The following is a 20,166-nucleotide window of genomic DNA, read 5'->3' on the forward strand; positions in this document are numbered from 1 at the left end:
TGTATGTTTGTGTTGTGATATGTTGTCCCTTGTGGCACAAACAGGAGCAGCGCTACACATTTAGTTGTATGCAAATACAATGACAATAAAGGCTTTCAATTCAATTAAACAGTTCAACACAGAGTCACTATAGGTTACTAACAGTAAAAGTAAAAAAAATAAAAGTAAAAGTAGGCCTAGAGACAAAAACACAAGACATAAGACACTTTTATTATACACATACTTTGATCACTGCATATACAGTGGGTACGGAAATTATTCAGACCCCTTTAAATTTTTCACTCTTTGTTTCATTGCAGCCATTTGCTAAAAGCGAGAATTTGCTAAAATCATTTCGCATTAATGTACACTCAGCAACCCATCTTGACAGAAAAAAACAGAAATGTAGAAATTTTTGCAAATGTATTAAAAAAGAAAAACTGAAATATCACATGGTCATAAGTATTCAGACCCTTCAGATTCAGATTTGTCATCTCTAGGACATACAGAGCTACTACTACAGCGTGTAGAGACTCAGGCTGGTTGACCTATCTTCCTGGGTGAGCCTTCACCAGTGTCCTGGCAGGAAATGTTGGGGTTAAGGGCTCACGGTTGGCGAGGCGAGGAAGTAGGGCAATAGGGTATTGTAGGGAGAGGAAGGTTGGGTTGACTAGCAGTGGAGAGAGAGATGGGGGAGGGGGGTGCAGTGCAGCGAGGGCTGTAATCAGAACCTTCCCTTGCCATTTCCTGGCATCAACACATGTTAAATATATCCCAGATCGGCTAGCTAAGCAGAAGCTGCTCCCCACCGCCACCACCAGTCCCTATTTCTCATCTGGTGTGACAGCACTGTGTGTGTGTGTGTGTGTGTGTGTGTGTGTGTGTGTGTGTGTGTGTGTGTGTGGGCGCAGGGGACAGAAGGTAAGCAAGGGGGTCGTTCATCATAACTTAACAACGGTCGTGCAGACGTAAGTGTTAATGCTCAACATTATCAGAGAGGTGTGCATGTTGGGGGGGGGGGGGGGGGGGGGTGTAATTCAGTCTACTTTAACAGTTGTCCTTAATCCACTACTTACTGATCAAGGGGCATGTTCTTTTGATTACATATTTCATTTTTATAAAACTCTTCTAATTATTCCCAGCTTTTTGCAAGTTGATTTCTGCCCGTCATTACTCGCTATACTGCCTTAGCAGTGTCATTCATGAAAAAAGCATTGCCCCTCTGTAGTGGAGTGTCATGTTAATGCTTTACAGTGTAGCTGAGTGTCATGTTAAGGCCATTTACAAAAGGATTTTCTGATGTTGGATTCACCTCATAACTGGTCACCTTGGTGCGCCAGAGGGATTCTGTTACCACCCACACTTACGCGGCTGGCAGCTTCATGGGGCTGTTGTATATATTTAGTGCCCGCACCGAGCAGCCAGTCGGACATGCTTGGGAAGTCAGTAGTATAAAGGCACAGTGTGATATACTACACCGGGGCCTAGGCTGCCTATGGGAATGGGTGCCGTAGAAGTAGCTATGGGGGCACTGGAGACATTAAAGCCACTGTGGGAACCAATATCAAATTCCCACAGTTCAGCATTTAAATAAAAAGGCTTTTCTAAACAGAGTGATCAAACAAATACCCACCCACCTAATCTATGATATGATATTTAACATGTTACTAAAATTCTTGGATTTATCTCACATGACTGCAACATTGTTAAAGAGGTACTGTAGACACAACGACAGGGCAAGGGTTGACAAAGACGCTAATACCCGAGGAAAACTACACCACGACACTAACACAGGCACGTTGGAAATTCAAACATTAAACATTGACATAGAACACAGAATCACAGGAACTACATTACATCACACGCACTCATAAAAGCACTCTGACACGCTACAATATTGACAAAATCACCATTTTCATAAAAACCTGCATTTTATGGGTTGTAAATGGCTCAACACGCCATCTACTGTGTAAAATGATCCTGAACTCTGCAAGGCCGATACTGACGTAGAGGCGACCGGTTGGTACATATCTCTGTCATGGAACGGACGGCCCCCCTCTCCGCCCCCATGAGTGAGAGTCTCATTTTCCATTTGCTGGTCAAGATTCATCATTCACCAGAGTCTCTCAGCCCACTGCATCATTTTGAAAAATGCTAAAAAGTGGGCAAGGGGCTGGGTGGAGGGGCAGAGCCGGGCTGAGGAGGGGGGTCATAAACTCCTGTGAATAGGCCCGTTCCACTGGGCCTCCGCAGCGCTGCTCCTTAACGCCACCACAAGTACTCCACTCACCCCAACCAGTCCAACAGAAACACCACAAGTACCCCACTCACCCCAAACCGTCAAACAGAAACACGCCACCACAAGTACCCCACTCACCCCAACCAGTCAAACAGAAACACGGCCTTGGCGGCGGGCGTGCGACAGCGTGATCACGTGATCATGAACATAGATCTCCACAAACTTAGCATTCAGACAGGACCTACTGCAGCGGGAGGGTGAATGAGGGGGGGGGGATGGGTTTGATGTAGATTCGTTCGCGCCGGCCATCTTGATTTATCACGTGACCATGGGGGCACTTAGCTGTGAGCTAGGTTTACTCTGTGTAAAAGGTGCTACACTGGGTGTTATATGGAAGGCGGTGTGGCCTCAGGCGAATACAACATTGTGCAGCACTTTGGGCCAGTGCATCACCAGTCGAATACTGGTTTAATTTCATTACTGATGAGTCTCAATCAGCGAATGAAAATAAGAGTCACATTCATGGGCCGGCACTGGGTGAGGTGGACCGCCCATTTCATGACGTAGATATGTACCAACTGGTCGATTTTTTTCAATTAATACTTTTGTCAATATTACCACCGGCATTGGTGTGTTTCATCACAGTACAGTCACATCATGTAGTTTACAGATGATAAAACACAGTTACGTGTGCAGTAGCCCACCTCTTTACGCTGTCATGTTCAGTTGAAAATAGGCCTATGCTGTTAATTAAACGAGCCTGTAGACATTCACAGTGAGTCATACTGTTGAAATTGCAGGCAGGCTCCCTTGCCAGTAGGAACAGAGTAACCTTAAAAGAAGGAACAAACTACAATCTGATAGTATTATAGTGAAGGCCCCAAAAAAATCTTGTTATTGGGAGTAAACTTTCTCAAGTGAACTGTAAGTTTACCATTTAAATATATACAGTCTTTACATTAGGAATTGAATGTGACAAACCAGCTTTTACATGCCCTGAGTAATATTCTCAAATAAGCTTTTCATCCTTGTAACTACACAATGTAGCAGTTGGTATGATAAACTCATTTGTATGTTCTCGCATTGTTGACATGGCCCCCCACCCCCCGCTTTTTTCAGAGAGAAGGCTGATACCTACAAACCCAACGAGAGAGTTGACGCACTGACGCTGGAGGTTGGTATTTGGATGTATCAGAGCGAGGGGGGAGGTAAACAAGATGGCGGCAGCCGTATAGCAGCTGCATTAGTAGGAGCAGATATCAAGCTAAGAATTATGCATACAGTGACAACTTCATGTGGAGAAACAAACCCGGGAAGAGAACTCAAGCAAGTCTGCAGCATTTGAATATCTAAAAACAAAGGTACGCAATTACCATGACCGATTACAACCACCATCGGCTAACCAGCACAGCAGTTAGCCTGTCTCAGCTAGCCGCTGTTACCTACGGACTTTACAACATAAATGTTAGCTATCAAGCTAGCTTGCTAGCTTACGTCGACTTCCAGTGTTGAGACCGGTTCAATTCATCTGTGGGGCGTACGCGTATTTAAGATTAATTTATCAGAATATCTGCGGATGCATTAAGTGTAGAGTATCGCCAATGTTGACTGTGAGGCTGGTTATCTCGTCTCATTGGTTACAACGGTTGTACGGGACTGTAAGAGTTAAACTAGCGTTTAAAAAGTCAAGGAAGCGTGCTTGCCTTCGAGTACTGCGAGTCTGATTAAGCTAACCGACAGCTAGTAACATTTTGTTGGCAAGTAGTGAATATGTCTAGCTAGCTAGTCAGGTTTTTCTCGACTTACCTTCTAAGAGCCTCTGAGTTTTGTGTAAACATAATGTAAGCCAGGTCCATACTTATCTTACTGTAGTTGGAGTCCTCATAATGCAATTACAATAATGTATTTGTATGTCAAGACATTTGGTGTACTAAATCTCATTACATTTGTTTATCGAGGATTGTCATCTCTGTGAGCGATACACCATGTTCGCTAACCAAACTAGCCTTGATATTAGCTAGCAGGTTCTGCCCATAATGTTCCTGTGGAAATATCATAGTTAAGTGACGATAGCCTCAAGTTATTCTTTAGTAATTCACGGTTGTGTTGTCAGTCTGCTAAAACAGCATTACGTGACAAGTAGTAATTTTCCAGGACTATATTTTGTCGATGATCAGTGCCTAAAGCAGTGGCTGTCTTAAAAGTCATTTGTGATTACTTAACATCCACCTTGCCTTGATTACAGACGACGTAGTAGGTAGAACGTCAATTATCGTTAATGTTAACCGTTAAGTTACTGGTAACTAATGGACGATGAACAGTTTGCCATGAGATTTGGGAAAGCAGTGCTGTTATGTGAGTGTATCTGCTACGAGTAGCTGTTGTAAGTATGCTAAATTGAATCTAGAACTTAATTGTTACTTTGCTGGCATAGTTTACTGAGGTATCTAATTCATCTATAGATAGGTTAACATAACGTTAACCTCAATATTAGCGAGCTGTCGCTAAGTAGCTAGCCAGCTAATGTATCGTTGATGTGTGACTTCTAGATCCCCTTTCGGCTCTTGCATAGTTAACAGTATTGTATTTTTATTACAGGTATTACAGGAAGTTTTTTTTTATGGGATGGATCGGCGGATTCGGGTTTATTATAAAGAGGAATAAAATGCCCCGGCTCTGAAGTACCAAAGAGGAAGTTCTTTTTTTTTGTGTTGCACTTCTGGAGTCACGGTATGTCGGTCTTGTAAGTGTATCGCCTTGGAGTCACTGATGCACCTCTGATGTAGCAAATACTGACTGCTTGCCAAGAATCTCGGTAAACCTTGGCTTTCTGACTAGTTTTGCACAGATTTGTGCAGGAGCAGTGGCGTAATCCTCAACAGGCTATCCCTTTACCTCCAATGGAGTTGATGCAGCGAAGACTGGAACTTTATGTAAATTCACTCGAATGCCAGATCCTGAGTTTATGCCACCTCTCAGTATAGGTCGAAGTCGGCACCCAACAGAACTCGCAACAAACAACTTTCAGTAAACGAGAAAGGACTTTGCTCTTTCCTGTTTCTTTCTCCATCCCTTTGCACTGGGCGTCTAGGGAGGAGTCTGGCGCTTGTCCTTGATTTCTGCGAGAGGAGCAGGTGATGTGTTCCACGTCCAAACTCAGGCTCAGCAGATCCCCTCCCCGATGCCGCTAGTGTTTTTAAATTGAACTGTATTCCTGTTGCATCAGGATATACACACACGCACACACACACACACACACCCTGTAGCAGGCCTATCCTAAGGGGCTTCCCCCTTCAGAAGCAGTAGCGTAGCGTTTGCGTGTCAATCGGACCCGGTGGTGGCCAACGATGAGTGCGGGCGACCTGCAGCACATGGACTACGAGAGCGAGCTGATGGGCATGGACACGTTCATCCACCGCATCGACTCCACGGAGGTGATCTACCAGCCGCGGCGCAAGCGCGCCAAGCTCATTGGCAAGTACCTGATGGGCGACCTGCTGGGCGAGGGCTCCTACGGGAAGGTGAAGGAGATGCTGGACTCGGACACGCTGTGCCGACGCGCCGTCAAGATCCTCAAGAAGAAGAAGCTGCGCCGCATCCCCAATGGAGAGGCCAACGTCAAGAAGTGAGTGAGCCAGCGGTTCTGCTTTCCCCTCCTCCTCCTCCTCCTCCTCCTCCTCCTCTTACCTGTCACGCCTGCAGCGGTGCCCATCCCTCTCACCCTCTTCCTGTTGTTTTGCCTGGTGGTCTGGCCCTCTCCATCTTTACTCTCATACTGCTTTTACTCATGCCGTTTCCCTTCCTGTGTCCCTGTCTCTCTCTCTCCCTCCCATATTATCTCTGTCTCTCTCTCTCTCTCTCTCTCTCCCTCCCCCTGTCATAATTCTGTTCTTCTGTTCATAACCTACTAATCCCCTCCCCCTCTGCCCGTCCTTTAACATGTGTGGTCTGACACTAAAGGGCACTTTTGCTCCACAGATAAAGAACCTGTTTAGTTTTGATGGGTCCAGTTCAGCTCCTTGGACTGACTCATCTGGTATTCGGTTCCTTTCCACCGCAGGCACTCGCATGACTCAAGTGGCTGCTCAGCCCCTTCTGGTGCAGCTACCGGAACTACCGGATGTACAAGTTCACGTAGCCTAATGATTTTGCTCTTCAATTGCAATGTCAATTCTGAACATGACAAAGTAACGATACAGCACTGACTCTAGAATCTTAAACCAGAGATATTCTAGGTGATGTTAAGATTCCCCCAAGGTTAAATCGACAGTGACATTTTGCTGCTCTAACACAATGGCTTTGTGGCAGCTGTGCTTACTTGATAAATGAAGATACTAACATCACTGTTGATAAATTAAAGCTTATATTTTGAGCTAACATTTTGGTTGTGTTCATCCAGTGACGTGTTAACAGTACGTTAACTCTGTAAGCTAAAATTCCTTTAGCTATTTTCACTGTGAAAATTAAAACAACAAGTCCCTTGTTGTTGCCTTCCACTGCGTTTGAGCAGGGCGCTGTAAGCCCCACCCCAGAGTGAGTCTCACAGGGCAGGAGGTGCTGTAAGCCCCACCCCAGAGTGAGTCTCACAGGGCAGGAGGCGCTGTAAGCCCCACCCCAGAGTGAGTCTCACAGGAGAGGAGGCGCTGTAAGCCCCACCCCAGAGTGAGTCTCACAGGAGAGGAGGTGCTGTAAGCCCCACCCCAGAGTCTCACAGGGCAGGAGGCGCTGTAAGCCCCACCCCAGAGTGAGTCTCACAGGAGAGGAGGCGCTGTAAGCCCCACCCCAGAGTGAGTCTCACAGGGCAGGAGGTGCTGTAAGCCCCACCCCAGAGTGAGTCTCACAGGAGAGGAGGTGCTGTAAGCCCCACCCCAGAGTCTCACAGGAGAGGAGGCGCTGTAAGCCCCACCCCAGAGTCTCACAGGAGAGGAGGCGCTGTAAGCCCCACCCCAGAGTGAGTCTCACAGGAGAGGAGGCGCTGTAAGCCCCACCCCAGAGTCTCACAGGGGAGGAGGTGCCGTGGTCCAAACGCACAAAGGTGCAGGCCGCCCTAAAACTGCACACTAGTTCCTGCTGTGGAAAACCGCCTGTTGTCTTTAAACAAAACTTGTGTGTCCTTTTATTTTGGAGGTGTGATACGTAGGCACTTTTAGTGGGCTAAACAATAAAAGAAAACATGCTTGCCGTAAGGTTTAAGATAACAATGGAATTCTGAATTCATGATGGGGCCATCATGATGGCTGACTGTATTGGGCAATTTCCCTGTGCCATACATGGACCTGGTTGGTCTTGTTGAATGCTTAAGGTAATGACTCGTAGTGCGTAGAACGCAGAGCAGGATTACCAAACCTGATCTTCTTATGGCCTCCAAACAACCACATCAAATGGGTTGGTAGAAACACATGCTGCGAGGTTCATACCCCATAGCATATTCACACGCATGTACTCACACTTCCCACGTAGCTTGTGCTCACACACACACACACACACACCCTCTTGTACATTCTAAGGTCGTACACATACACACACACACACCCTCTTGTACACTCTAAGGTCGCACACACACACCCACTCACTCCACTTTGCCTCATCTTCCCCTTTGCTAGAGCTGCCAGGGTTTTTTAATCACATGAAGCACTTAATTAATCACGGTGAGAGGGTGCTCGTGTGTGTGTGTGTGTGTGTGTGTGTGTGTGTGTGTGTGTGTGTGTGTGTGTGTGTGTGTGCGCGCGCCACTGTTTTCTGCCTCTTTCTGTACGACTATTGGGTTGTAGCTTTTCAGTAAGTAAGCATGTCAATATGTGAGGTGTTACTGTGTGCTTAAATATAAATGTGTGTGTGTGTGTGTGTGTGTGTGTGTGTGTGTGTGTGTGTGTGTGTGTGTGTGTGTGTGTGTGTGTGTGTGTGTGTGTGTGTGTGTGGTGCCTGGGGCTCAGGCTTTATATAGCTGAAAAAGGCCAAGCAGGAGTTGCCGATGACTCACGAGTTGCATGTCTGTTGTTCGCGTGTGGCGTCTACAAGCAGTTGTTGAAGAAAACAGTGAAGTAAATGAGGAAAGAAAGAAAATACCCCATTAAATGTCTTGGCATTTGTGCTCCAGTTTGGTATTGTGGGCCATTACCCCTGGGGGTGCTTGTGTTGCTGACTTGAGATGTCAGAAGCGATGTCAGTCATAGGTTGCCTCTAGGTGTGTGTGTGTGTGTGTGACATGGGTATGGTGCATTACATCACACTTGTGAGCAGGGGAGAGTGTAGGCCTTCACTGATATAACCTGGCTCTCTGTGTGCACGTGAGTGTGCAGATTTGAGTCTGGTGGCTCATTTATGTAGTGCCCTTGTGTGTGTGTGTGTGTGTGTGTGTGTGTGTGTGTGTGTGTGTGTGTGTGTGTGTGTGTGTGTGTGTGTGTGTGTGTGTGTGTGTGTGTCAGGTTGTAGAGACTACCCAGTAGGTACAGACGGCATACATTTCTACAACTCGTGTCTGCGTGTATGCCCTTTGTGGATGGTATTCAAATGATTAATGGGTTTGTTCAATCTCTTTTAAAACTTGACTTTTGTAAAACGTGACCGCCTTAAGAAAGAGAGAGAGATAAGATGCGAGAGAGAGCATTCTGGGTTTGTATGCTGGTGTTGTGGATGGAAGAGCAGTCAGTCCTAGTGATTTGCAGCGGTGCGTGGCATTGACATGTCCCTAAACCGGCCCGGACTGGCACGCTGGACTGGCACGCTGGACTGGCACGCTGGACTGGGCACATGCTGGCAGAGAGCGTTGCGCAACATCTCTCCTGTTTCCATGGCGCTGCCTCTGGAATTCCAGACATGACCCTCCGGCAATGAGGAAGAGACAAGGGGTCACCATGGGGACAGCAGACTCGCAGAGCATAGGAAAGACACACACACACACACACACACACACACACACAAACACGCAAACACGCGCGCCACAACCAGACTCACCTGCCCGCACTGCAAGAGAGCAGGTGTATCTGTCGAGACAGCCCAGACCCTACAGCAGTACTGCAAATACAACGCAGCAAAAACTACCGACAGTCATTACATAGCAAGACTGGAGAGACTACAAGAGAACTAGACTACACACAGGACCCAGCCAGACTCAGTAAACTACATGAGGGAACTAGACTATACTCAGGACCCAGCCAGACTAGGTAGGCCACAGAAGAAACAGCTCATACCCAGGCCCCTGCTTGACGGGGTAGACTCCAAGGGAGCTAGCGTCCAGCCGTGTCCCTGCTTGACGGGGTAGACTCCAGGAGAGCTAGCGTCTAGCCGCGCCCCTGCTTGACGGGGTAGACTCCAAGGGAGCTAGCGTCTAGCCGCGCCCCTGCTTGACGGGGTAGACTCCAAGGGAGCTAGCGTCTAGCCGCGCCCCTGCTTGGCGGGGTAGACTCCAAGGGAGCTAGCGTCTAGCCGCGCCCCTGCTTGACGGGGTAGACTCCAAGGGAGCTAGCGTCTAGCCGCGCCCCTGCTTGACGGGGTAGACTCCAAGGGAGCTAGCGTCTAGCCGCGCCCCTGCTTGACGGGGTAGACTCCAGGGGAGCTAGCGTCTAGCCGTGCACCTGCTTGACGGGGTAGACTCCAAGGGAGCTAGCGTCTAGCCGCGCCCCTGCTTGACGGGGTAGACTCCAAGGGAGCTAGCGTCTAGCCGTGCCCCTGCTTGACGGGGTAGACTCCAAGGGAGCTAGCGTCTAGCCGCGCCCCTGCTTGACGGGGTAGACTCCAAGGGAGCTAGCGTCTAGCCGCGCCCCTGCTTGACGGGGTAGACTCCAAGGGAGCTAGCGTCTAGCCGCGCCCCTGCTTGACGGGGTAGACTCCAAGGGAGCTAGCGTCTAGCCGTGCCCCTGCACGGATGGCCTGAATTCTCTCCAGTCCACATCGTGGTTAGAGTGGAGGAAGCTGCCCAGACAAAGAATACAACACCAACACAAGTGAAGAGTGTGTGTGTGTGTGTGTGTGTGTGTGCACACTTTAACTGTGTCTGTGTGTGTAAAAGACGGACATGCACGCACAGAATACAGTCCAGCAGTCAGTGGAATGAACACTCAGAGATGTGCACACACACAGAACATGGCGTAGCAGCCAGTGGAGTGTGTGCGCACACACACACACACACACACACACACACACACACACACACAGAACATGGCGCAGCAGCCAGTGGAGTGTGTGTGCACACACACACACACACACACACACACACACACACACACAGAACATGGCGTAGCAGCCAGTGGAGTGTGTGCACACACACCACACACACACACAAACACACACACACACAGAACATGGTGCAGCAGCCAGTGGAGTGTACACACACACACACACACACACACACACACACACACACACACACACACAGAACATGGCGCAGCAGCCAGTGGAGTGTGTGTGCACACACACACACACAAACACACACAGAACATGGCGTAGCAGCCAGTGGAGTGTGTACACACACACACACACACACACACACACCCACCCCGACACAGATAAGGGCAGACACGCTCTAACAGATGTAGCAGTAAGCATCAGCATCGCCCTTTCTATTCCGAACCTATTTTTGGCCAACACAGAGACGCAGTCTGTTCTGCAGTCTGTACAGAAGACGACAAAACGCTGACTTCTCTCTCTCTCTCTCTCCCTCCCTCTCTCTCTCGCGCTCCCTCTCTCTTTCTCTCTCTCTCTCACTCCCTCGATCTCTCTCACTCTCGCGCTCCCTCTCTCTCTCTCTCTCTCTCTCTCTCTTTGTCTCACTCCCTCGATCTCTCGCGCTCCCTCTCTCTTTCTCTCTCTTTCTCTCGCTCCCTCCCTCTCTTTCTCGCGCTCCCTCTCTCTTTCTCTCTCTCTCTCTCGCTCCCTCCCTCTCTCTCGCGCGCTCCCTCTCTCTTTCTCTCTCTTTCTCTCTCTTTCACTCCCTCGATCTCTCTCCCCGTTTGTCATATTCCCCTGTACTCTTTTCTTTCCTCGCTCTCATCGCTTGCGTCCAGCAGAGGACCAGCAACACCAGGCTGGACCAGACTACTGTATGCAGAGCCATCAGGAAATGAGTTAATTTAGATCTCTCTTACACATATGAACTCACACACACACTTACACTTAGGAACACTAGCTAGCACAACATCCACATCTCACACTCGGATGCTAGCACAACATCCACATCTCACACTCTCAGAAGCTAACACAACACCCACATCTCACTCTCAGATGCTAGCACAACATCCACATCTCACACTCTCAGAAGCTAACACAACACCCACATCTCACACTCTCAGAAGCTAACACAACACCCACATCTCACACTCTCAGAAGCTAACACAACATCCACATCTCACACTCTCAGAAGCTAACACAACATCCACATCTCACACTCTCAGAAGCTAACACAACACCCACATCTCACACTCTCAGAAGCTAACACAACACCCACATCTCACACTCTCAGATGCTAACACAACACCCACATCTCACACTCTCAGAAGCTAACACAACACCCACATCTCACACTCTCAGAAGCTAACACAACACCCACATCTCATACTCAGATGCTAGCACAACACCCACATCTCACACTCTCAGAAGCTAACACAACACCCACATCTCACACTCTCAGATGCTAACACAACACCCACATCTCACACTCTCAGAAGCTAACACAACACCCACATCTCACACTCTCAGATGCTAACACAACACCCACATCTCACACACTCAGATGCTAGCACAACACCCACATCTCACACTCTCAGAAGCTAACACAACACCCACATCTCATACTCTCAGATGCTAACAAAACATCCACATCTCACACTCTCAGATGCTAACACAACACCCACATCTTTCAGACGTGAACTTGAGACGGCTAATTACAGTGATATTCAATGTGTGTGTTTCTTTTCAATCCGTTGTGTCGAGCCGTTGGCAGCATTGGGTCTGTAGGGTGCAGGGCCCTTTCACAGGGCATGAGAGAGAAGACGGGGGGTGGAGGGAGGAGGGGAGGAGGGGAGCCTTTCAAAGGACATTGGGGAGAAGGGATGGGGAGAGGAGAGGAGGGGAGGGGATGGAGGAGATAAGGGGAGGGGATGTCCATCTCTCTCTCCCTCTCATCTCTCTCTCTCTCTCTCTCCATCCCTTCATCTTTTGTGTGTAGGCCCTGCAGTGGAGTGTGTGTAATTGGTGTTTTGTATGGAATTGGCCTCTAGCACTGACACAGGGCTGGACTCTCTCTCTCTCCATCCCTCTCTTGCTCTCTCTATCCCTCTCTCTCTCTCTCTCTCTCCACCCCTCTCTTACTCTCTCTATCCCTCTCTCTCTCTCTCTCCATCCCTCTCTTACTCTCTCTATCCCTCTCTCTCTCTCTCCATCCCTCTCTTGCTCTCTCTATCCCTCTCTCCCTCTCTCTCCATCCCTCTCTTACTCTCTCTATCCCTCTCTCTCTCTCTCTCCATCCCTCTCTTACTCTCTCTATCCCTCTCTCTCTATCCATCCCTCTCTTACTCTCTCTATCCCTCTCTCTCTCTCTCTCCATCCCTCTCTTACTCTCTCTATCCCTCTCTCTCATCCCTTTCTTACTCTCTCTATCCCTCTCTCTCTCCATCCCTCTCTTATTCTCTCTATCCCTCCCTCTCTCTCTCTCTCTCTCCATCCCTTTCTTACTCTCCATCCCTCTCTCATTCTGTCTCTCTCACTCTGTTAAGAGAGATGCTAGAGACATGGACGGCTGGATGAGCTTAATGTGTTGATTCAATGATGAAACAACAGCGGCAGTATTCTTTTATTCATGCTCTGACCGTGTCCTTGAAACGCTGTGTGTGTGTGTGTGTGTGTGTGTGTTCATGTTTGTGTCTGAAGCGCATGTGTGTAGTACTGATGTGTTGCTTGCACATTGTGTATGCATGTTTACAAAATGTCTGTGTGTGTGTGTAGTTGATGCCCTCTGGTGCTTGTATGCCTTTCTAAAAGGATGTGTAAAGTGTGTGTGCACATCTGTAGTTAATAGTACTGCAGGACTCTACACAATGGTGTGTGTTTGCCCTGATTTATCAACATCCACAACTTGGCTTTTGCGCTCTCTCCCTCTCCCTCTCTGCCTCTCTCGCTCTCTCTTTTCATATATTTCTCTCTGCCTCCATCCTTGCTCATCCACTGGCTCTCTTCTCCTCATCCCCTCCTCTCCTCATCCCCCCCTCTCCTCATCCCCCCCTTCTCCTCTCCTCATACCCACCTCTCTTCTCCCCCTCCTTGCTTTCCGCACCCTCTGCCTGCTTAGAAGAGGGTGTGAAGTCACTGAAGTGTGTGTGTGTGTGTGTGTGTGTGTGTGTGTGTGTGTGTGTGTGTGTGTGTGTGTGTGTGTGTGTGCGCATGTGTGAGAGTCTAATCAATCATGATGTTTTGTGTTAATTGTGTGCTGATGAGCGTGCCACTGTCCTCAGATCAGGCCTCTGGGCCGCAGTGACTCCATAATACCATACATGACGATGTGTGCTTAGAGGCGCAGAATCAGATAAAGGGCGTTTGAATTGATGATCGCTTAAAGCTCACTGCTATTGAAAGATTTCTGTGTGTGCATCTACCGTCTGTGTGTGCATCTACCGTCTGTGTGTGCATCTACCGTCTGTGTGTGCTTCTACCTATTCTTTTCTCCTATGGTAGAGATGACTAAATAATGGGCCTATGTTATTGTGTGTGTGTGTATGTGATTGTGTGTGTAATAATGGGCCTATGTTATTGTGTGTGTGTGTGTGTGTGTGATTGTGTGTGTGTGTGTGTTTATTCAGTGGCTGTGTTACTGGTGTGTTATTTTAGGCTAAACGTGTGTTTGCTTTTCTTCACAGGGAGATCCAGCTTCTCCGTAGACTTCAGCACAAAAATGTGATCCAGTTGGTGGATGTGTTATACAACGAAGAGAAGCAGAAAATATATCCTTTTGTGTGTGTGTGTGTGTGTGTGTGTGTGTGTGTGTGTGTGTGTGTGTGTGTGTGTGTGTGTGTGTGTGTGTGTGTGTGTGTGTGTGTGTGTGTGTGTGTGTGTGTGTGTGTGTGTGTGTGTGTGTGTGTGTGTGTGTGTGTGTGTGTGTGTGTGTGTGTGTGTGTGTGTGTGTGTGTGCGTGCGTGCGTGCGTGCGTGCGTGCGTGCGTGCGTGCGTGCGTGCGTGCGTGCGTGCGTGCGTGCGTGCGTGTGTGTGTTGGTTGGTGAGATCCCCCTGCATTCCAGAGTGTGTGTTGGAGAGATCCCCCTGCGCACTCCTGTGTGTGTGTGTGTGTTGGTGAGATCCCCCTGCGCACGCCTGTGTGTGTGTTGGTGAGATCCCCCTGCGCGTGTGTGTGTGTGTGTGTGTGTGAGACCCCCCTGCACTCCAGAGTGTGTGTCTGACGCAGAGCACTTCTGACTAAGCAGTCCTGACTGCGTCATCAGAGGCTGTAGAATACCTCCCCTCCATCCATCCATCCCTCTCTCTCTCCCTCCCCTCATCCCCCCTTCCATCTCTCTCCCTCCCCTCCATCTCTCTCTCTCTCCCTCCCCCCTTCGCTCCCTCCCTCTCTCCCTCTACCCCTATCTCCATTGTTTTGCACCAGCTTTCTCTCTCTCTCTCGATCGCTCTCCCTTTTCTCTCCATCTCTCCTCTTCTCTCGTATCTTTCTCTCTCTCTCTCTCTCTCTCTCTCTCTCTCTCTCTCTCTCTCTCTCTCTCTGTCTTTCACTCTCTTGCTCCATTCTCAGTGCTTGTGAATTTCCAAAAAAAGGATATAGACACACACACACATAGTCTGATGCTCCCTTTCAGCTGAGAATGTGTGCACACACACACACACACACACACACACACACACACTGTGTTGTGTGTCTGTAGGGGAGACTTCAGATTGCCTCTCACACACTCAATTTCATTCCACTCCATTACACTGATCTGATTAATGTTAAATGATTTGTGTGTGCAGCTGTGTGTGTGTGTGTGTGTGTTTATTGGGGTGGATATGTCTGTGTGTGTGTGTGTGTGTGTCTGTGTGTCCGCCAGAATATGAATATGAGTCATGATGACGGTCTGCAACGGCGTGTATTTACATTTCATTACATTCGATACACTCTCTTGTTCTCAGTCAGGACCGTCAGTAGGTGTGAGGGCGTAGATACTGAAGTCAGTAGGTGTGAGGGCGTAGATACTGAAGTCAGTAGGTGTGAGGGCGTAGATACTGAAGGCAGTCAGTAGGTGTGAGGGCGTAGATACTGAAGTCAGTAGGTGTGAGGGCGTAGATACTGAAGTCAGTAGGTGTGAGGGCGTAGATACTGAAGTCAGTCAGTAGGTGTGAGGCATGAGGGCGTAGATACTGAAGGCAGTCACCTATAGGTAGTACCCGTAAAAGCACACAGCCCATAATAATTCAGAGTTCCATAATGATGAGTGAGAGCTCAGGGCAACAGCATTTGACCTCTGGAGTTTCCTTGACCCCCTGCTGTACGTATATGGTGATGGAGTATTGTGTTTGCGGAATGCAGGAGATGTTGGACAGTGTTCCGGAGAAGAGGTTTCCAGTGTTTCAAGCTCACGGGTAGGTTCCACATATATCTCTCTCTCTCTCTCTCTCTGTCTCTGTCTCTCTCTCTTTTTCTCTCTCTAAGTTTTTTTTTTTTTTTTTGTTCTCCTCTCTGTATCTATCTTACTGTACTCCATCTGAATCTCCCTATGTCTAACTTTTTTGTGACTCACACACACAGACACACACAGACACACACAGACACACACAGACACACACAGACACACACAGACACACACAGACACACACACAGACACACACACAGACACACACACACACACACAGACACACACACAGACACACACACAGACACACACACAGACACTGCTGGAACTAACCAAAAGCTATAATACCAGTACTGCCAACCTGTCCCAAGGTATTGATAACTCAAAGCTGTTTGTTTCTTTTTCTTCTTCTCTCCTTCCCTCTCTCTCTCTCCCTCTCTCTCCTGCAGGTACTTTTGCCAGCTTTTGAATGGCCTTGAATATTTGCACAGCCAGGGAATCGTTCACAAAGACATTAAACCAGGAAATCTGCTGCTGACTACAGATGGTGCACTAAAGATCTCCGATCTGGGGGTGGCTGAGGTGAGGAGAATACCCCCCTTCATCTCTCTCTCTCTCTCTCCCTCCCTCCATCTCTCTCTCTCTCCCTCCCTTCATCTCTCTCTCTCCCTCCCTCCATCTCTCTCTCTCTTCTCTTTCCCTCCCTCCATCTCTCTCTCTCCCTCCATCTCTCTCTCTCCCCTCCCTCCCTTCCCTCCGATCTGGGGGTGGCCAAGGTGCTATGAGCCCAAAGTTATAGAACTCTTCTGAGGTTCCTTCAAAGAACCTGGCAGGCCTGTAAGCTAAGCCTTTTCTATGCGGAAGAGCAGGCGAACCGTTTTAAGAGTTCCTAATGGTATCTCTTCATTCTTAAGGAGCAGTGCATTACACATTGATGATGCCGTTTTGTGTCCGCTGCATTTTCCTGCGTAAGAAGTTGTGCACAGAGACACACACAGAGACACACACAGAGACACACACAGAGACACACACAGAGACACACACAGAGACACACACAGAGACACACACAGAGACACACACAGAGACACACACAGAGACACACACAGAGACACACACAGAGACACACACAGAGACACACACAGAGACACACACAGAGACACACACAGAGACACACACACTGTCCAGGGGCCCTCCACCATGGTGGTCAACTAGATTTACTCTTGGATAAGCTCATCTCTGCCGCAACATCTGTGACCTCTCTGTGACCCCTCTGTGACCCCTCTGTGACCTCTCTGTGATCTGTGTTGACTCCCGCAGGCCCTGCACCCGTTTGCGGAGGATGACACGTGTAGGACGAGTCAGGGCTCGCCTGCGTTCCAGCCGCCGGAGATCGCCAACGGCCTGGACACTTTCTCCGGCTTCAAGGTGGACATCTGGTCCGCCGGCGTCACGCTGTGAGTCACCACGGCAACCAGCCCACGCATCCTGAGACGATAATGATTTGATGTAGTTAAATATGATGATTATTAAATCGCGCACAATTTGAAGAAAACAAAAATGGCTGCCGTAGGAGAAGGAGATAGGCTTGTCCAGTCTTCCTTATGGCAGCTGTCTGCCCAGCACAGACGTCTGAACTTCATTTATGAGGAAGTCATTTCCCCTCTTTCCTGACACTGATGTCTGTAGAGCATTCCTGTACTGTTAGTGAAGATGAAAGGCCTGTGCTCAATGAACACTTGACCTGTAACACATCAGGGAGGAAGACGCCTCCTGATCGTAGGTCAGGTCTGTGCTGTAACACATCAGGGGAGGAAGACCCCTCCTGATCGTAGGTCAGATCTGTGCTGTAACACATCAGGGGAGGAAGACCCCTCCTGATCGTAGGTCAGATCTGTGCTGTAACACATGACCTGTAACACGTCAGGGAGGAAGACCCCTCCTGATCGTAGGTCAGATCTGTGCTGTAACACATGACCTGTAAAACACCAGGGAGGAAGACCCCTCCTGATCGTAGGTCAGATCTGTGCTGGAACACATCAGGGGAGGAAGACCCCTCCTGATCGTAGGTCAGGTCTGTGCTGTAACACATGACCTGTAACACGTCAGGGAGGAAGACCCCTCCTGATCGTAGGTCAGGTCTGTGCTGTAACACATCAGGGGAGGAAGACCCCTCCTGATCGTAGGTCAGATCTGTGCTGTAACACATGACCTGTAACACGTCAGGGAGGAAGACCCCTCCTGATCGTAGGTCAGATCTGTGCTGTAACACATGACCTGTAACACGTCAGGGAGGAAGACGCCTCCTGATCGTAAGTCACTGAGATCTGCGGCTCCTTCGTGTGGAGACCCAGTTCAGGAGTACACCACAGGAAATGGAACTGAGATGTGCGGCTCCTTCGTGTGGAGACCCAGTTCAGGAGTACACCACAGGAAATGGAACTGAGATGTGCGGCTCCTTCGTGTGGAGACCCAGTTCAGGAGTACACCACAGGAAATGGGCTATTTAGAGAAGAACATGAGATGTGGAGAAATGGAACAAATTGATCTCTGCACCACCAGACTGTTTTGTGTGTCTGTCTGTCTGTCTGTCTGTCTGTCTGTCTGTCTGTCTCTCTCCTGGACAGATACAATAAGACTGTTTTTTGTGTGTGTGTGTGTGTGTGTTTCCTGGACAGATACAATATAACGACGAGCCTGTACCCGTTTGAGGGGGACAACATTTATAAGCTATTTGAGAACATCGGCAAGGGGGACTACAGCGTCCCAGAGGAGTGTGGGCCTCTGCTGTCTGACCTGCTGAAAGGTGAGACAACACACAGCGGGATCCTGCACCGACATGACACTCTCTCTCCTGTCTCTCTCTCTCTCTCCTGTCTCTCTCTCTCTCTCTCCTGTCTCTCTCTCTCTCTCCTGTCTCTCTCTCTCTCCTGTCTTACTCTCTCCTGTCTTACTCTCTCTCCTGTCTCTCACTCTCTCCTGTCTCTCTCACTCTCTCTCCTCTCTCTCTCTCTCTCTCCTGTCTCGCTCTCTCTCTCTCTCTCTCCTGTCTCACTCTCTCTCCTGTCTCTCTCCTGTCTCTCTCCTGTCTCTCACTCTCTCCTGTGTCTCTCTCTCTCTCTCTCTCTCTCTCTCTCTCTCTCTCTCTCTCTCTCTCTCTCTCTCTCCCCCCCTCTTCTAGAGCACTATTTTGTGTGTGTGGTGTGTTGTGTGGTGTGTTGTACAGGTCTGTGCAGCAGGTGGCAGTATAGTGTCAGGTCTGACTGAGTTGGCTCTGAGGGAAGAAGTGCTGTGTAAACCGTCAGCCCATGTTGTGCACACAGTCACCTCACAGAGCTTCACACACACACACACACACACCCAACAAAACACCACATTAGAAGATATCCCAGAATGGACATCCTTTTTAGTATGACACCTCTTATAGCTACAGGTAGCACTCGGCACCACTGCAGGTTGTCATTACCACCTCGATACTCATTATTGTCTACACACACACACACACACACACCTACCTTATTCTTTAGATAATGAAGAAGAACCTGCTATCAACAGACTTGAGCTTGAGAAATAAGCACAGTGCAGAAAATGTATTTCTCTCACTCTCACTCTCTCACACACATACAACACAACATCCTGTATGTGTTCATTTACATACATTAAGATTAAGCATATGCTCACAGAGTGACTCACACCTCCTCTTCACACACACACACACACACACACACACACACACACACACACACACACACACACAGACATTATGAGGATGAAAGTGATTTTGAAACCTTTTTAATTTCCTGTCTCTGTCTCTCCTTTGTGCTCTTTCAGGAATGCTGGAGTACGACCCTGTCAAGAGATTCTCAATACAGCACATACGGCAACACAAGTATGTCACACACACACACACACACACACACACACACACACACACACACACACACGACCCTGTGAAGAGATTCTCAATACAGCACATACGGCAACACAAGTATGACACACACACACACACACACACACACACACACACACACACACACACACACACACACACACGACCCTGTGAAGAGATTCTCAATACGGCACATACGGCAACACAAGTATGTCACACACACACACACACACACACACACACACACACTCCCAATCAAATTGTGACATTTGCTCCATAATGTTGGTAACCAGTTAAGACTGAGCAACCCTACCACAGCCAATGCCTTTCTTTATTTTTACACACAGAGACATACGCAGGCCCACACACACACACACACACACGGGTAGCTGATAGTAGGAAGTTGTAGATATTGCCTGTGTGTGTGCGCTGGAGGCTCTAGCTGGTTTAGACCAGTCCAGTGCAGGATGAGTTCCCCCCCCCCCCCTCCCCCAGGCTCCACGATGAGTCAGAGC

General features: G+C 48.7%; 1 protein-coding gene across 3 annotated transcripts; it reads left to right on the forward strand.

Moving 5' to 3' along the window:
* Positions 1–839: 839 nt before the first annotated feature.
* On the forward strand, positions 840–19,946 carry LOC105909250 (serine/threonine-protein kinase STK11-like). 3 transcript variants are annotated; one of them, XM_031563108.2, is made up of 9 exons: positions 840–947; positions 3,338–3,392; positions 4,817–5,843; positions 14,065–14,148; positions 15,686–15,775; positions 16,215–16,347; positions 17,083–17,219; positions 18,441–18,568; positions 19,594–19,946. In XM_031563108.2, exons 3-9 carry the CDS (start codon positions 5,566–5,568, stop codon positions 19,929–19,931), a joined length of 1,188 nt encoding a protein of 395 aa, XP_031418968.1. In that variant the 5' UTR covers positions 840–947; positions 3,338–3,392; positions 4,817–5,565; the 3' UTR covers positions 19,932–19,946. The 3 variants fall into 3 exon arrangements, with proteins under 3 accessions (XP_031418968.1, XP_031418967.1, XP_031418969.1); XM_031563107.1 differs by lacking the exons at positions 840–947; positions 3,338–3,392 and adding an exon at positions 3,399–3,579; XM_031563109.2 differs by lacking the exons at positions 840–947; positions 3,338–3,392 and adding an exon at positions 3,602–4,601.
* The last annotated feature ends 220 nt before the right edge of the window (positions 19,947–20,166 follow it).

The sequence above is a fragment of the Clupea harengus genome, chromosome 25, assembly GCF_900700415.2.
Source record: "Clupea harengus chromosome 25, Ch_v2.0.2, whole genome shotgun sequence".
Taxonomy (NCBI): domain Eukaryota; kingdom Metazoa; phylum Chordata; class Actinopteri; order Clupeiformes; family Clupeidae; genus Clupea; species Clupea harengus.